Below are 21,715 nucleotides of genomic sequence, written 5' to 3'. Positions count from 1 at the left end.
TGCTAAGATTATAGGCATGAGCCACCGCACTCAGCTCATTTTTATTCTTTAATTTGGAGTCTTGCTCTTGTCACCCAGGCTGGAGTGCATTGATGCAATTCTGGCTCACTGCAACCTCTGCCTCTTGGGTTCAAACCATTCTCCTGCTTCAGCTTCCTGTGTAGCTGGGATTACAGGCACTTGCCACCATGCCCAGCTAATTTTTGTATTTTTAGTAGACAGGATTTCACCATGTTGGCCAGGCTGGTGGCAAACTCCTAACCTCAGGTGATCCACCCACCTCAGCCTCCCAGAGTGCTGTGATTACAGGCATGAGCCTCTGTGCCAGCCTTATTATTATCATAAGACAGTTTAGCTCTTGTTGCCCAGGCTGGAGTACAATGGTGCAATTTTGGCTCACCTTAACCTCTGCCTCCCAGATTCAAGCGATTCTCCTACCTCAGCCTCCCAAGTAGCTGGGATTACAGGCATGTGCCACCATGCCTGGCTAATTCTTTGTACTTTTAGTGGAGACAGGGTTTCACCATGTTGGCCAGGCTGATCTCCAACTCCTTGCCTCAGGTGATCCGCCCGCCTTGACCTCCCAAAGTGCTAGGATTACAGGCAAGGAGCCACGGCACCCAGCCTTGGTTCTTTAGCAAACAAAATCTGTCATTACTCTCAAAATCATTTGGCAGGTGTTATTCATTCTTCCTTGAGTTTACATTGTTTATCTTTGTTAATAAAACGTAAGTTTCAGACATTTCTTGTTTCTTTTAGGGATAGGGTCTTGTTCTGTTACTCAGGCTGGAGTAAAGTGGTGCCATCACAGCTCACTGGAGCCTCCCACTGCTGTGCTCAAGCGATCCTCCTGCCTCAGCCTTCCAAGTGGCTGGGACATAAGCACACACCATCACAACCGGCAATTTTTTTCTTGTTTTTTAGACAGAGTCCCACTCTGTGGCCCAGGCTGGAGTGCAATAGTGCGATCTCGGCTCACTGCAACTTCCGCTTCCCAGGTTCAAGCAATTCTCCTGCCTCAACTTCCCGAGTAGCTGGGATTCCAGGCATGCACCACCATGCCCAGCTACTTTTTGTATTTTTAGTAGAGATGGGATTCCACCATGTTGGCCTGGCTGGTCTCCAACTCCTGGCCTCAAGTGATCCACCAGCCTCACCCGCCTAGAGTGCTGGGATTTCAGCTGTGAGCCAACGTTTCCAGCTTGGCTAGTTTTATTTTTTTAATGTGGTAGCTGGGAAATTGCTGTGTTGCCCATAATCCTTGCTATGTGCTAGGATTACAGGTGTGAGCTGCTACTCTTGGCCTAGGTCACTTTGACACCCTGTTTGAAGGGGATGGGCCCTGGACAGGGCGGAGGCTGTGACGGGAGCCCCCTCTTCCTTCCCCATCTATGACTCTCACTGCTCTTGCCCAGTTTTCTCCGCTTCCATTTATTTTTTGAGAGACAGGGTCTCACTCTGTTGTCCAGGCTAGAATGCAGTGGCATGATCATAGCTCACTGCAGCCTCCACTCCTGGGCACAAGTGATCCTCTTGCCTCAGCCTGACAAGTATCTGGGATATATGCATGCACCGCCACACCAGGCTAATTATTTATTACTGGGTAGAGATGGGGTATTCCTGTGTTGCCCAGGCTGATCTCGATCTCCTGGCCTGAAACATCCTTGCACCTTGCCCTTCCAAAGTGCTGGGATTACAGGCCACCCCGTCCTGCCTTTCCAGTCCCTCACCATGCCCACTGGCCAGTCCTGGAAAGCTTAGCTTCGAGGGCGCCAGGCTGGGGCAGGAAACACACAACAGTGTCCTCTCACGCTCACTTTATTTGGGAGCAGATGCAGAAGGACCTAGGCCTGATGTGCCCGCAGTAGCGCCCGCACCTGGCGGATCTGCCAGTCGACGCTGGAGCGTGCAGTGCCGCCCAGGGCACCATACTGCTCCACACTGTGCCCGTAGTCCCACACGTGGTTCACGTCACTCAAGAACAGGGGGCTGCGGAGAGAGGAAGAGCTGGGCCAGGGCGCGGGCCACCCCGGCCTCCAGGCACCCAGGCTCACCCACTAGCAGGCAGCGTGGGGAGGGGGTGGGCCACACCTGATGGTCTGCAGCTCCTGCAGCGACAGCTGGTTGAGGGCGACCCCTTTGGTCTCAGCCATGAACACAGCTTTCCCAGAGGCCTCGTGGGCCTGGCGGAATGGCATCTGGGTGGCGGGGAGGAAGGTGGCCCTGAGGCAGCTTCCTCCATGCCCTGATCTGCCTCCATTACCTGTACCCCTTCCTTTTTTGCGGGGGGTACAAAGTCTCGTTCTGTCGCCCAGGCTGGAGTGCAGTGACTTGATCTCACCTCGCTGCAACATCCGCCTGCCAGCTTCAAGAAATTCCTGCCTCAGCTTTCTGAGTAGCTGCGATTAGAGGAATGTGCCACTGCATCCGGCTAATTATTGTATTTTTTAGCAGAGACAGGGTTTCACTATGTTGACTAGGCTGGTCTTGAACTCCTGGCCTCAAGAGACCCGCCCACCTTGGCCTCCCAAAATGCTGGGATTACATGTGTGAGCCACAAGACTGGGCTGCCTGTGCCCCTTCCTGAGTTCCCCTACCCTCTGGGGGGCACCCCATCTCCTCCCCCTCCCACTCACTGCTACACACTCACTCCTTTGCGGACCAGGTAGTAGGCGAGGTCAGTGGCCAGCATGTCGGGGCTGAGAGCCTGTCCCATGTTCTCTCGGTGAATCTGGGGGTGCAGGTGGGGAAGTGGTGAGCCCTGGGGACCTGAGGGACCCCTCTGCCAGGATGTCCCTGCCTTGGGCAGCTCCTCTCCTACCACTCAGCTCTGTCACTCTCAGCTTGAACCATCTTCTCATAATTATCAATAGTATTTATGTGTGCTATTACCGCTTACTGGCCTGTATATTTTACTGGCCTTTATGTATTCAAAGATTCCTTATCTTTAGCATGCATCAGAAGTTCCTGGAGGATTTGTTTTCTTTTTTAAAGACAGGGTCTTGCTTTGCTGCCCAGGCTGGAGTGCAGTGCCGCAGTCATGGCTCTCTGCATTCTTGATCTCCTGGGCTCAAGGGATCCTCCCACATCAGTCTCCTGAGTGGCTGGGACCTCAGGTACATGCCATCTCAACTGGATAATTGAATTTTTTTAATTTTAGAGACAGGGTTTCGCTATGTTGCTCAGACTGGTTTTGAACTCCTGGGCTCAAGCAATGCTCCTGCCTCAGCCTCTCAAAGTGCTGGGATTACAGGTATGGGCCACCAGGCCTAGCCACCAGAGAATTTATTAAAAATACAAATTGCTGGGGACTACCCCCAGAGTCTCTGATTCAGCCATCTGGAGTGAGGCCTCACACTGCATTACTCAGTTCTGAGGTGATGCTGGTGCTGCTAGTTGGGGTACTTGCTTCAAGAAACATTTTTTTTTTTTGAGATGGAGTCTTGCTCTGTTACACAGGCTGGAGTGCAATGGCATGATCTCTGCTCACTACAATCTTCATCTACCGGGTTCAAGCGATTCTCCTGCCTCACCCACCCAGTAGCTCGGATTACAGGCATGCGCCACCACACCCAGCTAATTTTTATATTTTTAGTAGAGACTGGGTTTCACCATGTTGGTCAGGCTGGTCTCAAACTCCTGACCTCAAGTGATCTGCCCACCTTAGCCTCCTAAAGTGCTGGGATTACAGGTGTGAGCCTCCATGCCCAGCCAAGAAACGCTGATTTTAAGACACATCTGAACTATTTAGGAGTGAAATGATGTGATGATGGGAATTTGCTTCGAAATAAGGGGGTGAAGGAGTGGGGGAGGGCTGTGGGTAAAGACAGTTGGAGTCAGAATGTCCATGAGTTGGTTATTGTTGAAGCTGGGTGTCAGTACATAGGACTTATTATGCGTTTTCTAGCTGTTAGATACAGAAATTTCCCATAATAATTGATTTTAAAAGAAATCAGCCAGGCAAAGAGGCTCATGCCTGTAATCCCCGAACTTTGGGAGACGAAGGTAGAAAAATGGCTTGAGGCCAAGTGTTCAAGACCAGCCTGAGCAACATAAGGAGACCCTGTCTCTACAAAAAATTAAAAAATTAGTCAGGCGTGGTGGCACACTCCTGTGGTCCCAGCTACTCCGGAGACTGAGGTGGGAGGATCACTTGAGCCCAGGAGTTGGAGGCTGCAGTGAGCTACAAGTGCACCACCGCACTCCAGCCTGGGTGACAGAGAGAAGCTCTGTCTCTAAAAAATAATTTTTTTAGATATTTAATTTATTTATATATTTGAAGACAGAGTTTCATTCTGTCGCCCAGGCTGGAGTGCAGTGGCATGATTTCAGCTCACTGCAACCTCCATCTCCTGGGTTCAAGTGATTCTCCTGCCTCAGCCTCCCAAGTAGCTGGGACTCAGGCGCTTTCCACCATAACTGGCTAATTTTTGTATTTTTAGTAGAGACGGGGTTTCACCATGTTGGCCAGGCTGGTCTCAAACCCCTGAACTCAAGTGATCCACCTGCCTCAGCCTCCCAAAGTGTGGGATTCTAGGCATGAGCCACTGCGCCCACCCTCTATATAAATTTTCTTTTTCTACAAAGGGTTTTGGTCAGGCCAGTTGACAGGCCCCAGGTCCCATGAGTCTCATCTGCTTCCAAGGAGTGGCAGCAGTTTCTGTCCCTTCCCTGTTCCCCAGGAGCAGGAATGAGCACACCTCTCCTTCCCTGCCCCAGGTCCTTCGGCCCCTCCTCCCTCCTCCCAACGCCACCCTCCTGGAATGCCCACCCCCGTGCTTGGGACCTAGGGGAGGAGAGGCAGGTGGGTGTGGTCTTGCCTGCAGTGTAGAGATGACGCCAGTGGCCACCTGGAGCACGGCACTCATGGTGTCTGACACTTCAAACACAGCTTCCTTGTCCTCCTGGGAGGCACATGGCAGGAGGTGAGGACCTAGCAGCCCCCCAGCACCCAGGATCCCCACAGCCCTACCCCCCACTGAGGCATCCCTGCTGCCTTCCATGGGAAGAACACTCGGTACCCCAACAAAGGAAGGGCAGAGAGCTCCGAGGGCAGCCACGGACACGGCTGAGTGCACAGGACGGGAGGATGTATGGCAATCCCGGGGGCCCTGCCTGGATGTGCCAGAGTCCCGAGAACTGGCACATGGTGTGTAGGCAGGCGGGCCTCCTCCAGCCACTGCCCCCAGCCTCACACCTGTAGGTCTTTGTTGTAGGTGCTGGGAAGTCCCTTGAGGGTCATCAGGAGCCCGGCACACTGCGGGAAGAGGGAGGCACAGAGGCTGGACCCAGAATCCTGCCCCCTGGTCACTCCCATCAGCCCCACCCCTCTCCCTACCCTGCTCACCCGCCCAAACACACGCCCCGCCTTGCTCCGGATCAGCTCCAAGCTGTCGGGGTTTTTCTTCTGGGGCATCAGGCTGCTTCCGGTGCTGGGGACAGAGGTGTGGGCACTGAAAGGGCTGGACCCTTGGCTGGTCCAGTAGCACACTGGCCAGGTCAGTGGAGGGGAAAAAGGAAGCCACGTCCAAGGAGGGTGGGGAACACCGAGGCCGGGAGGGACAGGTGGAGGTGACAGCTTGGGGCTTACCTGTAGGCATCCGAGAGCTGCACGAAGCTGAATTCCTTGGTGCCGTAGAGGATGAGATCCTCGGCCATCCTGCTGAGATGAGTCATACACAGCGAAGCCCAGAACAAGAACTCGGCTGGGAGGGAGAAAAGGTTCCCAGTCACCAGGCCTCCCCCGTCCCCACCCAGCCGGACCATACAGGGGTAGGAGGAGGTTAGGCAGTGGGGGACCTGGCTAAATTTTTTTTTTTTTTTTTTTTTTTTTTGAGACGAAGTCTCACTCTGTCACCAGGCTGCAGTGCTGTTGTGGATCCTGGCTCACTGCAACCTCCACCTCCTGGGTTCAAGTGATTCTCCTGCCTCACCCTCTGGAGTAGCTGGGACTACAGGCACTCTGCACCATGCCCGGCCAATTTTTGTGTTTTTAGTAGAGACGGGGTTTCCCCATGTTGGGCCAGGAGGGACTCGTTCTCCTGACCTCGTAGTCTGCCCGCCTCAGCCTCCCAAATTGCTGGGATTAGAGGTGTGAGCGTTTGTAAAGATGGGGTCTTGCTATGTTGCCCAGGCTGGTCTGAAACTCCTAGGCTCAAGCAATCTTCCTGCCTTGGCCTCCCAAAGTTCTGGGATTACAAATGTGAGCCCCTGAACCTAGCCTGTTTTTGTTATTGTTATTGTTACTGTTTTCAATAAACCAGCTTTACTGAGATACCATTCACATATAATTTACCCATTAATTTATTTTTTTTAATTTTATTTCATTTTCTGAGATGGAGTTTCGCTCTTGTTCCCCAGGCTAGAGTGTACTGGCGAGATCTCAGCTCACTGCAGTCTTGGCCTCCCAAGTTCAAGTGATTCTCCTGCCTCAGCCTCCTGGGTAGCTGGCATTACAGGTGCCCACCACCACACCCAGCTAAATTTTGTATTCTTGTATTTTTAGTTGGCCAGTGCTGGGAGTACAGGTGTGAGCCAGCATGCCCCGCCCAATTTACCCATTTAAAGTTTACACTTTAGTGTACATCCATCACCACAACCAGCCTGACCATACAGGGAGTGGGAGGAGACTAGAGAGAAGCCGGGCTGGGGGGCAAAAGTGAGGCACAGGGCAAGGGACTGGCTCCCCAAGACTCACCCACAAAGTCACGCTCACTGGTGGCATCCATGCTGTTGAGAGTGATGGCCCCGAAGCTGAGTTCTGGGGGTGGGAGGAAGCAGGGCTGGGCTGGAGCACAGGGAATGGCCTCCTCGCCCCCAACCAGGTTATCCAGGACCCTCCCCGTGGAAAGAGGATCAGGGAAGAGGATCAGCATGGGTCAGGTGGGAGCTGGCAGGAGGGATCTTTTGCACAGTCCCAGGAGGGAGGCAAGAGCCCTGAGTATCTCAGTACCAAGTGCCCCTGCCATGGGTGACCCCTGGCCTGGATGAGCTCAGTGCCTATAGGCAATGAATGAAGGTTACACCAGGAGCCACAGGCCTCTGCCCTCTGGTCTTAGGTGTGTCTGCAGCTCCTGGTGGGAGCTGAGGGTGACTCTCCCTGGGGAGGAGGGGCAGGGCATCTCACCTGCTCGGAGCAGCTCTCGGTCCACACCCAGGGGATTGCCCGCAATGGCCCCGCTGCAGGGACAGGGATTCATGGTGACCAGGGCTCCTGGCAGGCAGCCCCAACAGACAGACAGACAGACACACACACACAGAACCAAGTCCTTGTTGCCAGGGCAACTGCCTGGAGCTCAGCCCCTTTCCTAGCCCAGTCGCCTTGGGTGCACAATACTTGTCCCCAAGTGTCCCCAGAACACTTATCCCCAAGCACCAAGTCACCTTCGGTGCAGGACACTTGTCTCCGGACACATGTCCCCATATATCAGGCTGAGAGCAGCAGGCTGGGCTCGCCAGGAGCCTTGCTGGAGCTCTGGCCCTGCTCAGACACCTTCATTGGCTTGGTCGTCCCCATCTTGGTGAGAGCTGGGGCTCCATGCAGGGTCCCCTTCTGAGCAGATAACCTGGCTTTCTGTCCCACTCTGCCCTTCCCAGCTTGTCTGTCAATTCCTAAGGCTATGCAGCAGCCTGCCCCCTGAGGCCCTCAGGGCACTGGAGCCTCACCCACCTCCCCAGGGGCAGGACATCGATCCGCTTCCGCACCTCCAGCAGCCGCTCAGAGTCTCGGGTCAGCGCCACGGCATGGCTGTGGGAAGCCAGGGGGCAGGAGGGTCAGGGCAGCCGGGTCCTCCCCTCCAGCATGGCCCCTGCACCTCGCCCAGCTGACCTCAGAATCCAGTGGCTCCAGCGGATGGGCTGAGCCCTCTGCAGGTGGGTGTACCCTGGGAAGAGAACGTCACATTCCCTGTGGGAAAAGAGGAGCAGGGGCTCAGGTGGAGGCTGGGGCAAGGCCTGCCAGTGACACTGGGACCCTGCAGGCCTGGGTCACCCCTGGGAAGGAGTGTTGCTCTGCAGCACTCCACCTGAATGAGGGATCCAGGATCTCCCAGGGACAAATTGCTCTCAAGTGAAAAGGAGGCCTGAAGTGGGGCCGTGTGAACCACACGCTGGGCCTGAGCTGTGGGGCCTCCTGGGGTGAGGCTTTGCCAGGAACACCCAAGGTCTGAGCCTCTGTTACTCAGCATCTCTGAGGCGGGGCCAGAACAGGGGAGGACGCCTGTGTCAGGTATGACTTGGCCGTGGGAGGTTTTGTTTGAAGACCCCAGAAATAGGTGGGGCTGATAAAGAGCTGCTCCAAGCAGGTGAGACGCCCTGCCTTTCATTCAAGTAGGCAGGGCAGAGGCAGAGGCGCTGCGAGTGAGGCTCCTGTTTTCTTTCTTTTTTTTTTTTTAAACCCAGTTTTTGAGAAGATGCTCCTCTTTTCTCATGGTTTTGTTTTGTTTTTGTTTTTAGAGACAAGTCTCCTTCTGTTGCCGAGGCTGGAGTGCAATGGCACGATCACAGCTCACTGCTGCCTCAATTTCCTGAGGTCAAATGATCCTCCTGCCTCAGCCCCCTGAGTAGCTGGGACTACAGAGTCATGCCACCATGCCCAGTTAATTTTTAATTTTTTTTTTTTTTGAGACGGAGTTTCGCTCTTGTTACCCAGGCTGGAGTGCAATGGCGCGATCTCGGCTCACCACAACCTCCGCCTCCTGGTTTCAGGTAATTCTCCTGCCTCAGCCTCCTGAGTAGCTGGGATTACAGGCACACGCCACCATGCCCAGCTAATTTTTTTTTTGTATTTTTAGTAGAGACGGGGTTTCACCATGTTGACCAGGATGGTCTCCATCTCTTGACCTCGTGATCCACCTGCCTCGGCCTCCCAAAGTACTGGGATTACAGGCGTGAGCCACCACGCCCTGCTAATTTTTAATTTTTTATAAAGATGGGGTCTTACTATGTTGCCCTGAGTGGTCTGAAACTCCTGGGTTCCAGTGATCCTCCTGCCTTGGTCTTCCAAAGGGCTGGGATTACAAATGTGAGTCACCATACCTGGCCTGTTTTTTGTCGTTTCTGAGATGGAGTTTCACTCCTGGGGGCCAGGCTGGAGAGCACTAGCACAATCTCGGCTCATTGCAACCTCTGCCTCCTGGGTTCAAGAGATTCTCCTGCCTCAGCCTCCAAAGTAGCTGGCATTACAGGCACCTGCCACCATGCCTGGCTAATTTTTTGTATTTTTAGTAGAGATGGGGTTTTACTATGTTGGCCAGGCTGGTCTTGAACTCCTGACCTCAGGTGATCCACCCACCTTGGCCTCCCAAAGTGCTGGGATTACAGGTGTAAGTCACCATGCTCGGCCTGTTGTTGTTTTAAATAAACCAGCTTAGTTTGGGAATCTTCTGTTGAAATAAAAAAAGTTAAAAAATAATAATAATAAATAAATAAATAAGCCAGCTTTACTGAGACATCGTTCACATACAATTTACCCATTTAAAGTTTACCCTTTAGTGTACAACCACACCACAACCAATTTCAGAACATTTTCATCACCCCATAAAGAAATTCTGTACTCAGCAGGGCGCAGTGGCTCACACCGTAATCCCAGCACTTTGGGAGGCTGAGGTGGGCGGATCACGAGGTCAGGAGATCAACACCATCCTAGCTAACACAGTGAAACCCCATCACTACTAAAAATACAAAAAGTTAGCCGGGCATGGTGGCGGGTGCCCGTAGTCCCAGCTACTCAGGAGGCTGAGGCGGAAGAATCACTTGAACCCTGGAGGCAGAGGTTGCAGTGACACAAGATTGTACACTGAACTCCAGCCTGGGTGACAGAGTGAGACTCCATATAAAAAAAAAAAAATCCTGTACTCAAGGCAAGGCATGGGGTGGCTCAAGCCTATAATCCCAGCACTTTGGGAGGCCAAGAGGGAAGGATCATTTGAGGCTGGGAGTTCAAGACCAGCCTAAGCTACATAGCAAGACCCCGTTTGTATAAAAAATTCTAAAAACTCGCTATTGTGGTCCTAGGTACTCAGAAAGCTGAGGTAGGAGGGTTATTTGAGTCCAGGAGTTTGAGTCTGCAGTGAGCTATTACCAAGCCACCGCACTCCATCCTAGGTGACAGAGCAAGACCTCATATCTAAAGACAATTAAAAAAAAAATTTAGGCCAGGAGCGGTGGCTCATGCCTGCAATCCCAGCACTTTGGGAGGCCGAGGTGGGCGGATCACAAGGTCAGGAGTTTGAGATCAGTCTGAACAACATAGCGAAACCTCATTTCTAGTAAAAATACAAATAAAAATTAGCTGGGCATGGTGGCACATGCCTGTAATCCCAGCTACTCGGAGGCTGAGGCAGGAGAATTGCCTGAACCCAGGAGGCAGAGGTTGCAATGAGCCAAGATCGCACCACTGCACTCCAGCCCAGGCAACAGTGCAAAACTTTGTCCCAAAAAAAAAATTAAAATTAGGCCGGCTTCTGCCTGTATTCCTAGCACTTTGGCAGGCCAAGGTAGGCAGATCACCTGAGCTCAGGAGTTTGAGACCGGCCTGGCCAACATGGCAAAACCCATCTCTGCTGGAAAAAATACAAAAATTAGCTGGACGTGGTGGTAGCATACACCTGTAATCCTAGCTACTTGGGAAGCTGAGGCTGAGAATCACTTGAACCCAAGAGGCAGAGTTTGCTGTTAGCCAAATTCGCACCACTGCACTCCAGACTAGGTGACAAAGTGAGACCTTGTCTAAAAAAAAAAAACCAATTAAAGAAACCCTGAATCCCTGTAATCCCAGGACTTTGGGAGGCCAAGGCAGGTGGATCACTTGAGGTCAGGAGTTCAACACCAGCCTGGCCAACATGGTGAAACCCCGTCTCTACTAAAAATACAAAAAATTAGCCAGGCATGGTGGCGGGCTCTTGTAATCTCAGCTACTCAGGAGGCTGAGGCAGGAGAATCACTTGAACCCAAAGGCAGCGGTTGTGAGCTGACATCATGCTACTGCACTCCAGCCTAGGCAACAAAGCAAGACTCTATCTCAAAAAAAAAAAAAAAAAGAAAAAAGAAACCCTGAACTCAGTAGCAGACACTCCTTGTTCCTCCTAGCAATCCAGCTCCATCTCCAGGGTGACAATTCGTGTCCTTTGCTTCCCTCCAGGTGTGTGAAATAGGGGTAACAGGGAGTTGAGGAAAAGGAGGGGTCTCTGACAACACATAGAGAATTCTCAGCAGCTCCTCATCCAGGTCTGCAAGAAACAAATCCAGATCCAAAGACACCAGCTCCCAGAAGCCAAAGCCTGGTATGAGTCAGTAGGAGGCAGCCTTTGGCTCTGTCTTTTGCCAGATGGGCTGGGTAGAGACCTGGAGTGTGGGATAGAAGACTGGGGAACAGGCAGGGTAGGGGGTAACTCTGGCTGCTCCAGGTACAGCCAAGCCAGTGCCTTAGCTTCCTGCCTTCAAATCCTCAAAGGGTAAGTTTTCTTTCTTTATTATTTATTTATTTATTTTATTTTTTTATTTTTATTTTTTTTTAGAGATGGGTTTCACCATGTTGGCTAGGCTGGTCTCCAACTCCTGACTTCAAGTGATCCTCCCACCTTGGCCTCCCAAAATGCTGTGATTACAGGCGTGAGCTACCATGACTGGCTGTGTTTTCTTTCTTTTTATTTTTTTTTTTTTTGAGATGGAGTCTCGGTCTTTTGCCCAGGCTGCCATGCAGCGGTATGATCTTGGCTCACTGCAACCTGTCTGCTGGGTTCAAGCAATTCTCCTGCCTCAGCCACCTGAGTAGCTAGGATTACAGGCGCACACCACCACACCCAACTAATTTTTGTATTTTTAGTAGAGATAGAGTTTAACCATGTTGGTCAGGCTGGTCTTGAACTCCTGACCTCAGGTGATCCACCCACCTCAGCCTCCCAAAGTGCTGGGATTAGTCATGTGCCACCACACCCGGCCCCACGAAGGGCGAGTCTTCCCTGCCTGCTGAGCTAGACTGGCATGGAAGTATTGGGGACCGCAGGAAATGCCCCACTCCTGGCTCCTCTGCTTTGATCCTGGAGTTCTGGGGTGTCCCTGAGCCGCAGGGCCTGGCACCCCCACCCTGTTCACCCTTGCCACCTAGGTCTGCTGTTCAGGCTGCCATCACAACTCTCCCTGCCCCCTGGGTGTCCCTGGGGGACTCACGCCTCTGCCCGATCCACCATTGTCCTGATGAGCTCCCAGAGGAGGCCCGAGAGCGTGGAGCAGGTCTGCCGCATCCACAGCCTGAGGTCTGTGACCACCTGTGTGAGGAGGAGGTGGTGCTCAGGGAGGCGGGCGTGTTGCTTCCCTGGAGAGCCAGGATCCTGCTGAGCTCTGACTGCCCCCTGGGCTCCCCGAGGTTGGGACAGCACAGAGCAGGGAGAGGGGGCTAGAGGCACCTGGTCATTCCGGCTGCGTCCCGTGTGCAGCTTCCCTGCGGTTTCGCCAATGAGCTCCTGGAGGTGAAGGGAGACCCAGGGTCACAGTCTATATGCCCAGAGGGGTCAACCCAGGCAGGGCAGGGTTCATCAGCCCTGCCAACCTCTCTCCCTACCCCAGGGCCCTGGGACCTGCCCACATCTCTCACCATTTCTGCTGAGGCCTTTTGTTCTTTTTTTTTTTTTTTGTAGTTATAGAACCTCGTTATGTTGCCCAGGCTGGTCCTGAACTCTTGGCCTCAAGCGATCCTCCCACCTCAGCCTCCCAAAGTTCTAGTATTATAGGCATGAGCCACTGCGCCTGGCCCATGTCCTGAGGTCTCTGCTGCTGTCTGCCAATGGTGAAGTAAACAGAACGATGGTGCTAATGCTCAAAGTGGCCTGGGGCTGGGTTGAGAGGGGAGGCCAGGAAAGCGGTGGGGCTGCAGGAGTCGTACCTTCAGGCGGCGCTCGTTGGCTGTGTGGATGTCCTCATCATTGGGATTGAGTTTGAAGGTGCCCTGGACCCACTCCTCAGCCACCTATAGCAGGTAGCAGCCATGCCAGGGGTCAGGTGAGCAGCTATCAGCAGCCAAGAGAGCCCCTGCCCTGGTCCCACCCGATCCCTCATGACTGATTGTGACTGTCCAGGAGCTGAGTCCTGGAAGCCCACCCTGGAAGGGGGCATATTGGGCCCAGCACACCTTCACCCATGAGCCACGTGGGCCACAGAGGTCATTAAACAATGGAGAGAGGCGGTCATCAAGGCACACGGTTAAACAGCACTTGAGTACATTATTAGTTCAGTGTGAAACCACAGACAGGCAACATTCCACTATTTGCTCAGGGATTTGGTGGGAGCCTGGGTGGGGCCACAGGGAGGGGCCTCGGGTGGGGCCCCGCGGTGAGTACCTTGTCTAGGCCATGGAGTATCTGGTCCATCTCTGCCTTGGTGAGGAGCCCTGCCTTCTCCAGGCCCCTGCTGTAGGCTTTGCTGCCTTGAACATCCACCTCCCACAGCTTCCGGTCGTAGGTGATGGATGCATTGAACTTCTCCATGATGGGGTCCACTGCACCCACAAACCGGCCACCCCACAGCTTCCCGCTCTGGCCAGGAAAGCAGGAACAATGAGTCTCTTCTCCACCCTCCAGAACAGTACCTCTTGCAAAGAGCCCTGGGGAAACTTATCAAGTCTGATGGTAGCAGGGGCATCAGATCATTCTAACTGGGCAGACAAGGAGGCTGAGACCTTCCCAAAGTCACCCTGGGAGTGAGCATGGGAATGTGGCTGGACACTGAAGTTTGGGTTCTTTCTTTTTTTTTTTTTGAGACAGAGTCTTGCTCTGTCGGCCAGGCTGGAATGCACTGGCTTGACCTCGGCTCACTGCAACCTCTGCCTCCTGGGTTCAAGAGATTTTCCTGCCTCAGCCTCCTGAGTAGCTAGGACTACAGGTGCCCACCACCACACCAGGATGATTTTTGTATTATTAGTAGAGACAGGGTTTCACCATGTTGGCCAGGCTGGTGATCCTCCGGTGATCCTTCTGTCTCGCCTCCCAAAGTGCTGGGGTTACATACATGAGCCACTGCATCTGGCCTTGAAGTTGGGGTTTCTTTCCCACCACATGGCACCACTCCAAGGAGATGGTGGCAGGGCCCGAGGTACCCCTGGGACCACAGCAGAGCTTCTGGAACCTTTCCTGTGACTGACCAAGGTGCCAGGTGCCATCCTAATTGCTGACACAACCCTCTGGGGTAGGCAGCAATATAATTCCACTATGGAGAGGAGGAAACTGAGGCACAGAGAGGCATGCAGGCTGCCCTCACTCAGGGTGGGTGAGCCAGGGCTGCAGCTCAGCAGTCTGAAGTTAGAACCCATGCTCTTCACCCCTGTTCCACCAGGGCCTCTGGGCTTGGCTCTGGTCTCCACCAAGCATGAGTACGTTGCAACTCTCCCTCACAGCTTGGAGCCGGACTAAGATCCCAATTCCTACCACTCCCTTGGCTCTGAAGAGCACCCTGACACCCTCCATTGTCACTGCCCTTCTAGGAGGTCACTGGGTGACACCTTATTTCCCAGGAGCGAAGGGCAGAGAGATGATATGTAGACATGTACATTTTGTTCTTTTTTTTTTTTTTGAGATGGAGTCTCGCTCTGTTGCCCAGGCTGGCGTGCAGTGGCGCAATCTCGGCTCACTGCAACCTCCGCTTCCCAGGTTCAAGCCGATTTTGCTGCCTCAGACTCCCAAGTAGCTGGGATTACAGGCACCTGCCACCACACATGGCTGATTTTTGCATTTTTGGTGGAGACGGGGTTTCACCATGTTGGCCAGGCTGGTCTTGAACTCCTGACCTCAGGTGATCCACCTGCCTTGGCCTCCCAATGTGCTGGGATTACAGGCATGAGCCACCGTGCCTGGCCAGTTTTATTCTTTAAACATTTTTTTTTTAATTCTTTTTTAGAGACAGGGTCTCACTCTGTTATCCAGGCTGGAGTGCAGTGGCGCCATCATAGCTCACTGCAGCCTCAAACTCTTGGGCTCAACCAATCCTTCCACCTCAGCTTCCCCAGTAGTTGGGACTACATGCATGCACCACCACACCCAGATTAAATTTTTTTTTTAATTTTATAGAGTCAGGGTCTCCCTATGTCGCCCAGGCTAGTCTTGAACTCCTGGACTCAAGCAATCCTCCAGCCTCAGCTTCCCAAAGTGCTTGGATTACAGGCATGAACCAAGGTGCCGGCCAAAGTGCTTGAATGTTTTGAAAAAGGGCAGAGGCCAGGGCATGGGACAGATTGAGGAAGGTATAGAACACCTGGGGAGCAGCCCTAGTGCCCGGAGTGCCAAGGACTGGGAGGGAGGGTGGGATAGAGGTGGGCATGTCACTGCACTGGTGTCCTTTGTGAGGAAGGGAGTCTACGGAGGCCAATGGGGACATATGTTTTCCTCTGTTCCCCTGCAATGCGTCAGACCTCTGTTAATCACCTGGCCTGGGGCCTATTGTTAAACCTCAGGGTTGGGAGGCCCAGTCAGGTGGATCACTTGAGGTCAGGAGTTCGAGACCAGCCTGGCAAACGTGGTGAAACCCCGTTTGTACTAAAAATACAAAAGTTTGCCAGGCGCGGTGGCAGGCAGCTGTAGTCTCAGCTACCTGGGAGTCTGAAGCAGGAGAATCGCTTAATCCTGGAGGCAGAGTTTGCAGTGAGCAGAGATGATGCCATTGACTGCAGCCTGGGTGACAGAGGAAGACTCTTTCTCAAAAATAATAATGTTAGGCCGGGCGCGGTGGCTCATGCCTGTAATCCCAGCACTTTGGGAGGCCGAGGCAGGTGGATCACGAGGTCAAGAGATCGAGACCATCCTGGTCAACATGGTGAAACCCCGTCTCTACTAAAAATACAAAAAATTAGCTGGGCATGGTGGTGCGTGCCTGTAATCCCAGCTACTCAGGAGGCTGAGGCAGGAGAATTGCCTGAACCCAGGAGGCGGAGGTTGCGGTGAGCCGAGATCGTGCCATTGCACTCCAGCCTGGGTAACAAGAGCGAAACTCCGTTTAAAAAATAATAATAATAATAATGTTAAGAATAATAGTACTTATCTGATAGCCTTGTTGTGAGCATTCAATCAGATAACACTTGCAAACTGCATACATAACACGACGCCTGGTGCTCAGGAAGGACTCGGGAAATGTCAGCTGTTACTAGGGGAGGGCTGACGGGGGATAGGATGTGCTTCAGCTCCACTCCTGATTCCTGTGTGCACCCCAGAGACCCTGACAGTGCTCTGGTCCTGAGCTGTAAGCTGAACCCTCCATGCCCAACAGCCCTGGCTGCCAAAGGACTCTGCCCTGCAGAGGCAGCCTCCGCCCCCACCGGTCTTTTGAGCTGGTCCTGCTCCTTACCCCACAGCTGCCCTACCAAGCCTAAATCTCCAGCAAAGTGCCACATGGGGCCCTGGTCCTGATCACTGGGGCCAGCCAGTCAATTGGAGCCAGCCTGCCCCTCAGCCGGGAACCTGGCACCACCTCCCCCAGGGGGTTCCTGGGCCACCCTGCCTGGGATGTTAGTAAAAACAACTACTACTTAATAAGCGGGGCCACAGCCAAACCAATTAGTGCCAACCTACAGAAGGGCCTGGGGCAAGCTGAGGTCACCTGGAGTGCTGGGCTGGTCGGAAGGCAAACCACTCTGCTCTAAGACCAGGCTCCTTCCCTTACTGGCAGGCAGAATAGGATCCCACGGGGAGATCAGAGTGAGGGGCCTCCCCTTGGGCACTGAGGAGAGGAGAGGCCCAGTGTGGTAGCAGAAGGTGCTACTCCAAGCCAGGACACATCTGGGCCAGAATGGTCTCTTCAGGGCCAGGGGATGGGGCACTGAGTTGGGCTGGGTTGAATGAGCAACAGTCAAGGTCGAATGTATGTGGGAAATATCAGTTTTGGGGGTTTGTGGTTTTTGTTTTTGTTTTTTGAGATGGAGTTTTGCTCTTGTTGCCCAGTCTGGAGTGCAGTGGCATGATCTTGGCTCACTGCAACTTCCGCTTCCCCGGTTCTGGCGATTCTCCTGCCTCAGCCTTCTCCTGCCTCAGCCTCCCTAGTAGCTGTTTTTTTTTTTTTTTTTTTTTTTTTTAGATGGGGTCTCACTCTGTCGCCCAGGCTGGAGTGCAGTGGTGCAACCTTGGCTCACTGCAACCTCCGCCTCCCAGGTTCAAGTGATTCTCCTACCCCAGACTCCCAAATAGCTGGGACTACAGGTGCCCACCACCACGCATGGCTAATTTTTGTGTTTTTAGTAGAGATGGGGTTTCACCACGTTGGCCAGGCTGGTCTTGAACTCCTGACCTCAGGTGATCTGCCTGCCTTGGCCTCCCAAAGTGCTGGAATTACTGGCGTGAGGCACCAGGCCTGGTGGGTTTTTTTGTTTTTTGAGACTGGATCTCACTGTTGCCTGGGCTCGAGTGCAGTGGTGAGATCATGCTCACTGCAGCCTCAAATTCCTGGGCTTAAAGGATCCTCCTGCCTCTGCTTCCCATGAGATTACAAGTGTATGCCACCACACATGGGTAATTTTCAAATTTTTTTTGTAGAGCAGAGGCTCACTATGTTGCCCAGGCTGGTCTGGAATTCCTGGGCTCCAGCAGTCCTCCCGCCTCAGCCTCCCAAAGTAGAAATAGCGGTACTGTGTGGTTAGCCACCATTTATTGAGCACCTCCTGTTGCTCTGCCCTGTGCTAGGGACTGGACATATGTTATTACGCCTTTTTATGAGGTGGGCAGTGTTACCCCTATTTCACAAATGAAGAACGAGGCTCAGAGGGCTGGAGTGACTGGTACAGAAACCAAATCTATTTGGCTCCAAAGTCCAGGCCCTCCCCGCTTCCTCCTCCATGATCCAGAAGCTTGCAGGGTACTGAGAGAGACGAAGTGAATTTCTAGCTAATGAGGGCCAGAAGGGGCTGGAACCCAGATCTCACGCTTGCAGGGTTCCCTTCATCAGGCATCAGGCTAACAGCCCCTTTCACTTGAAGGGTTCAAAGCAATGGCCTTACAGAGGGAGGCCGACAGCTGTTACTACCCCATTGCCAGACAAATCAACTGAGGCCCAAGGAAGGAAACCTGTGCCTGGAACTCCGGCATGTCAGTGGTCAGGAAGAGAAGCCAGGAGCCGCCGACCCTAAGGAGCAGGTGCAGTGGGACAGGAAGGGCTGCTGGAGCCACGGGGCAAGGTCCCCTGTTCCCTGGCTCTTTCCACATGCCAGAGTCAAGGACGAAAACACTTGAGGGGCTGGTTCTTGCTCTATAAACAGGGACAAGTGCGGTAGCAGGAGAAGGGGTGTGGTGGGGGGGGCCCTGATGGGAGGACGCGTGGAAAGAAGGAATGCAGAGGTGGGGGCTGAAGGCTGGGGGCGCCTTTCCCCACCAGGCAGGCATCACTGCGAGGTGAGGGCAGAGCCACCGTACCCCTGGAAGTGCGGCTGGCGACGCCGGTGAGCGCCGGTTACGGCGGCGGCTGAGCTCCAGCAGGTGCGCCCGGGAGGGTGGGGGGTGCTGGCTGCCCGGGGGGCGACTTCCGGCGGGGTGGCCGGAGGCAGGTCTGGCGCCCCCACCCTCTCCTGCGGAGGCCGGGAGGACTCCCCACTCACCTCCGAGGCCATGTTGGGCGGCTCCTCGTCGTCCGGAAGCCTCGGTCCTTCGGGTCTGGAAAACAAGACGCGGCTGACGACTTCCTGTGCCAGCAGGGTCCCCCGGACCGGCCCCGAGCTCCCGGCACGGCCCTTGGCCGAGCGCAGACTGCGGGGACGCGGACGTGAGCACGCGCCACGGTTCTCCGCGTCCTCCGCGCCCGTCCGGCCGCCGCGCACTCACCTCAGCTTGGCCGCGCGGTCAGTGTCGCGCCCGCCACCGGGCTGGGCTTTTCTGGCCCAGATGGCGTCAGCTGCCGCCCAGCCCTGTCCCCGCCCCTGCCGGGGGCTCCGCCAATAGGAGGCCGCCCGGCGGGGTGGGCGTTGCCCCCATCCTCCAATCCTGGATGTGGGCGGGGCCACCGGCTGACCAGGAGGCTGAGCGGCCCCGGGGTGAGGAAAGGGTCTGCCTGGACCCCGGCGAGGAAGAGGGAGGGGTTTGGGCTGGGGACGGTGGTGCCCCCGCGTTCGTGCTGTGGTCAGCAGACACGCAGGGTACTGGAGACTCGGGCCAGGGTTACAGGCTACGACATCAGGCCCGGGCTTGGCGGGTTCATAAGATATACAAGGAGAAATGGCATGTTTGCTCAGTTCATTCATTCAACAAACGTGTACCGAGCACCTCTATGTGCCAGTTACAGAGTTAGAAACGCACTGAGGAGGCCGGGCGCGGTGGCTCACGCCTGTAATCTCAGCACTTTGGGAGGCCGAGGCGGGTGGATCACGAGGTCAAGAGATCAAGACCATCATGGCCAACATGGTGAAACCCTGTCTCTATTAAAAATACAAAAAAAAAAAAAAAAAACCCTTTTCACTACTGCACTTGACTAGTCTTTTAAAAAAATAAATTAATTAATTAATACTAAAAAATTAGCTGGGCGTTTTGGCGCACGCCTGTAGTCCCAGCTACTTGGGAGGCTGAGGCAGGAGAATTGCTTGAACCCGGGAGGCGGAGGCTGCAGTGAGCCGAGGTCGCGCCACTGCACTCCAGTCTGGTGCCTGGTGACGGAGTGAGACTCTGTCTCAAAAAAAAAAAGAAACGCATTGAGGAAAAAGGAAGGAGCATAAGAAATAAAGGCTGTGCCAGGCGCTGTGGCTCACAGCTGTAACCCCAGCATTTTGGGAGGCAGAGGTGGGAGGATCGCTTGAGGCTAGGAGTTGAAGACCAGCCTGGGCAATATAACAAGACCCCATCTCTACAAAAAATTAATCAAAAACAGAAAATAGCCGGGCGTAGTGGTGCACGCCTGCAGTTCTAGCTACTCAGGAGGCTGAGGAGGGAAGAGCACTTGAGCCCAGGAGTCCCAGGTTGCAGTGAACTATTGTGCCATCACACTCCAGTCTGAATCCTCTAAAAAAAAAGAAAGAAATGCGGCCAGGCGCAGTGGCTCACGCCTGTAATCCCAGCACTTTGGGAGGCTGAGGTGGGCAGATCACCTGAGGTCAGGAGTTCAAGACCAGTCTGGCTAACATGGTGAAACTGTCTCTACTAGCTGGGTGTGGTGGCACGCCTGTAGTCCCAGCTACTCAGGAGGCTGAGGCAAGAGAATCGCTGGAACCTGGGAGGCGAAGGTTGCAGTGAGCCGAGATCATGCCACTGCACTCCAGCCTGGGCGACAGAGTGAGGCTCTGTCTCAAAAAAAGAAAAAATAAACAAAACAGAAAAGAAATGAAGTCTCACTTCAAGAAGTTCCAACACAGCATGGACGAGGTATGCAGGGAGCACTGGGGGACGGGGGCCTCTATGTTGGGTACTCAGGGAAGATGTCCTTGATCTGATTAATTATTCACCAAAATGACCGACTGGATTCTAGGCACTGGGAGGACCCTGAAGGGGCTTCTTTTTTTTTTTTTTTTTTTGAGACGGAGTTTCGCTCTTGTTACCCAGGCTGGAGTGCAATGGCGTGATCTCAGCTCACCGCAACCTCCCCCTCCTGGGTTCAGGCAATTCTCCTGCCTCAGCCTCCTGAGTAGCTGGGATTACAGGCACGCACCACTGTGCCCAGCTAATTTTTTGTATTTTTAGTAGAGATGGGGTGTCACCATGTTGACCAGGATGGTCTCTATCTCTTGACCTCGTGATCCACCCACCTCGGCCTCCCAAAGTGCTGGGATTACAGGTGTCAGCCACTGCGCCCGGCCCTCAAGGGGCTTCTAATGAACCTGTCCTCTGCATTGGGCCTTGGAAGATGGGGGGAATTTGCCCAGGGAAGAAGGGGAGAAGACCATTCCAGGCAGAGGGAGAAGTCTGAACAAAAGTGGTGTCTGGTCTGCTTGGAGAACAGAAAATCATCCAAGTGGTTATAACTATAACAAAAGGTGGGGAGGAGAGGTGGAAGGACTTTGGAGGAAGACTGAAGAGCTCTGAACATCAAAAGAGGGAGTTTGGGCCGGGCGCGGTGGCTCACGCCTATAATCCCAGCCCTTTGGGAGGCCAAGGCGGGCGGATCGTGAGGTCAGGAGATCAAGACCATCCTGGCCAACACGGTGAAGCCCCGTCTCTACTAAAAACATACAAAAATTAGCCAGGCATGGCGGTGCGCACCAGTAACGCCAGCTACTTAGGAGGCTGAGGCAGGAGAATCACTTGATTCCCAGGAGTCAGAGGTTGCAGAGAGCCGAGTCCAGGCCACTGCACTCCAGCCTGGTGACAGAATGAGGCTCCATCTCAAAATGTAAATAAATATAAATAAAATAATAAAAGTTATGTTTAGGCTGGGCACAGTGGCCCAGCGCTTAGAAGGCAAGCACAGGAGGATAAGCTTGAGGCCAGGAGTTTGAGACCAGCCTGGGAAACACAGCAAGACTCTTTCTAAAAAATTAAAAATAAAAAAGTTAGCCGGATGCGGTGGCACACACCTAAAGTCCCAGCTACTCAGGTGGATCACTTGAGCTCAGGCGTTCAAGGTTACAGTGAGCTATGATCATGCCACTGCATTTTGGCCTCTTTTAGTGAGACCTAGCCTTAAGAAAAAAAAGTTATGTTTACACTATTCTGTAGTCTCTTACTATTTATTTTATTTTTTATATTTATTTATTTATTTTTTTTGAGAGGGAGTCTTGCTCTGTCACCCAGGCTGGAGTGCAGTGGTGCTATCTCGGCTTACTGCAAAC

The 21,715-nt window shown here is 53.6% G+C and overlaps 1 protein-coding gene across 1 annotated transcript; it reads right to left on the bottom strand.

Annotated features, from left to right (window-relative positions):
- Positions 1-1,802: 1,802 nt before the first annotated feature.
- On the bottom strand, positions 1,803-18,854 carry ASL (argininosuccinate lyase). The gene is made up of 17 exons (XM_012449110.3): positions 18,786-18,854; positions 18,563-18,617; positions 13,335-13,529; positions 12,881-12,964; positions 12,405-12,461; positions 12,169-12,266; positions 7,829-7,906; positions 7,670-7,747; positions 7,127-7,179; positions 6,698-6,760; positions 5,591-5,705; positions 5,348-5,432; positions 5,198-5,257; positions 4,821-4,904; positions 2,651-2,731; positions 2,092-2,198; positions 1,803-1,989 (listed from the first exon to the last, which is right to left on the bottom strand). Exons 2-17 carry the CDS (start codon positions 18,572-18,574, stop codon positions 1,845-1,847), a joined length of 1,395 nt encoding a protein of 464 aa, XP_012304533.2. The 5' UTR covers positions 18,575-18,617; positions 18,786-18,854; the 3' UTR covers positions 1,803-1,844.
- Positions 18,855-21,715: the final 2,861 nt, after the last annotated feature.

The sequence above is a fragment of the Aotus nancymaae genome, unplaced genomic scaffold (assembly GCF_030222135.1).
Source record: "Aotus nancymaae isolate 86718 unplaced genomic scaffold, 86718_ANA_hifiasm-v0.15.2.pri h1tg000012l, whole genome shotgun sequence".
NCBI lineage: Eukaryota > Metazoa > Chordata > Mammalia > Primates > Aotidae > Aotus > Aotus nancymaae.
Note: the sequence above shows the minus strand (reverse complement) of the source record. Positions and strands in the feature narration are given on the sequence as shown.

What these genes read in the sequence shown, in the direction of transcription:
- ASL (XM_012449110.3), bottom strand. An exon ending in CCGAGAGCTGCTCCGAGCAG is followed by an intron (nt 6,761 to 7,126) that starts GTGAGATGCCCT and finishes TCCCACCCCCAG; the next exon opens with AACTCAGCTTCGGGGCCATC. An exon ending in CAGTGAGCGTGACTTTGTGG is followed by an intron (nt 5,706 to 6,697) that starts GTGAGTCTTGGG and finishes TCTCCCTCCCAG; the next exon opens with CCGAGTTCTTGTTCTGGGCT.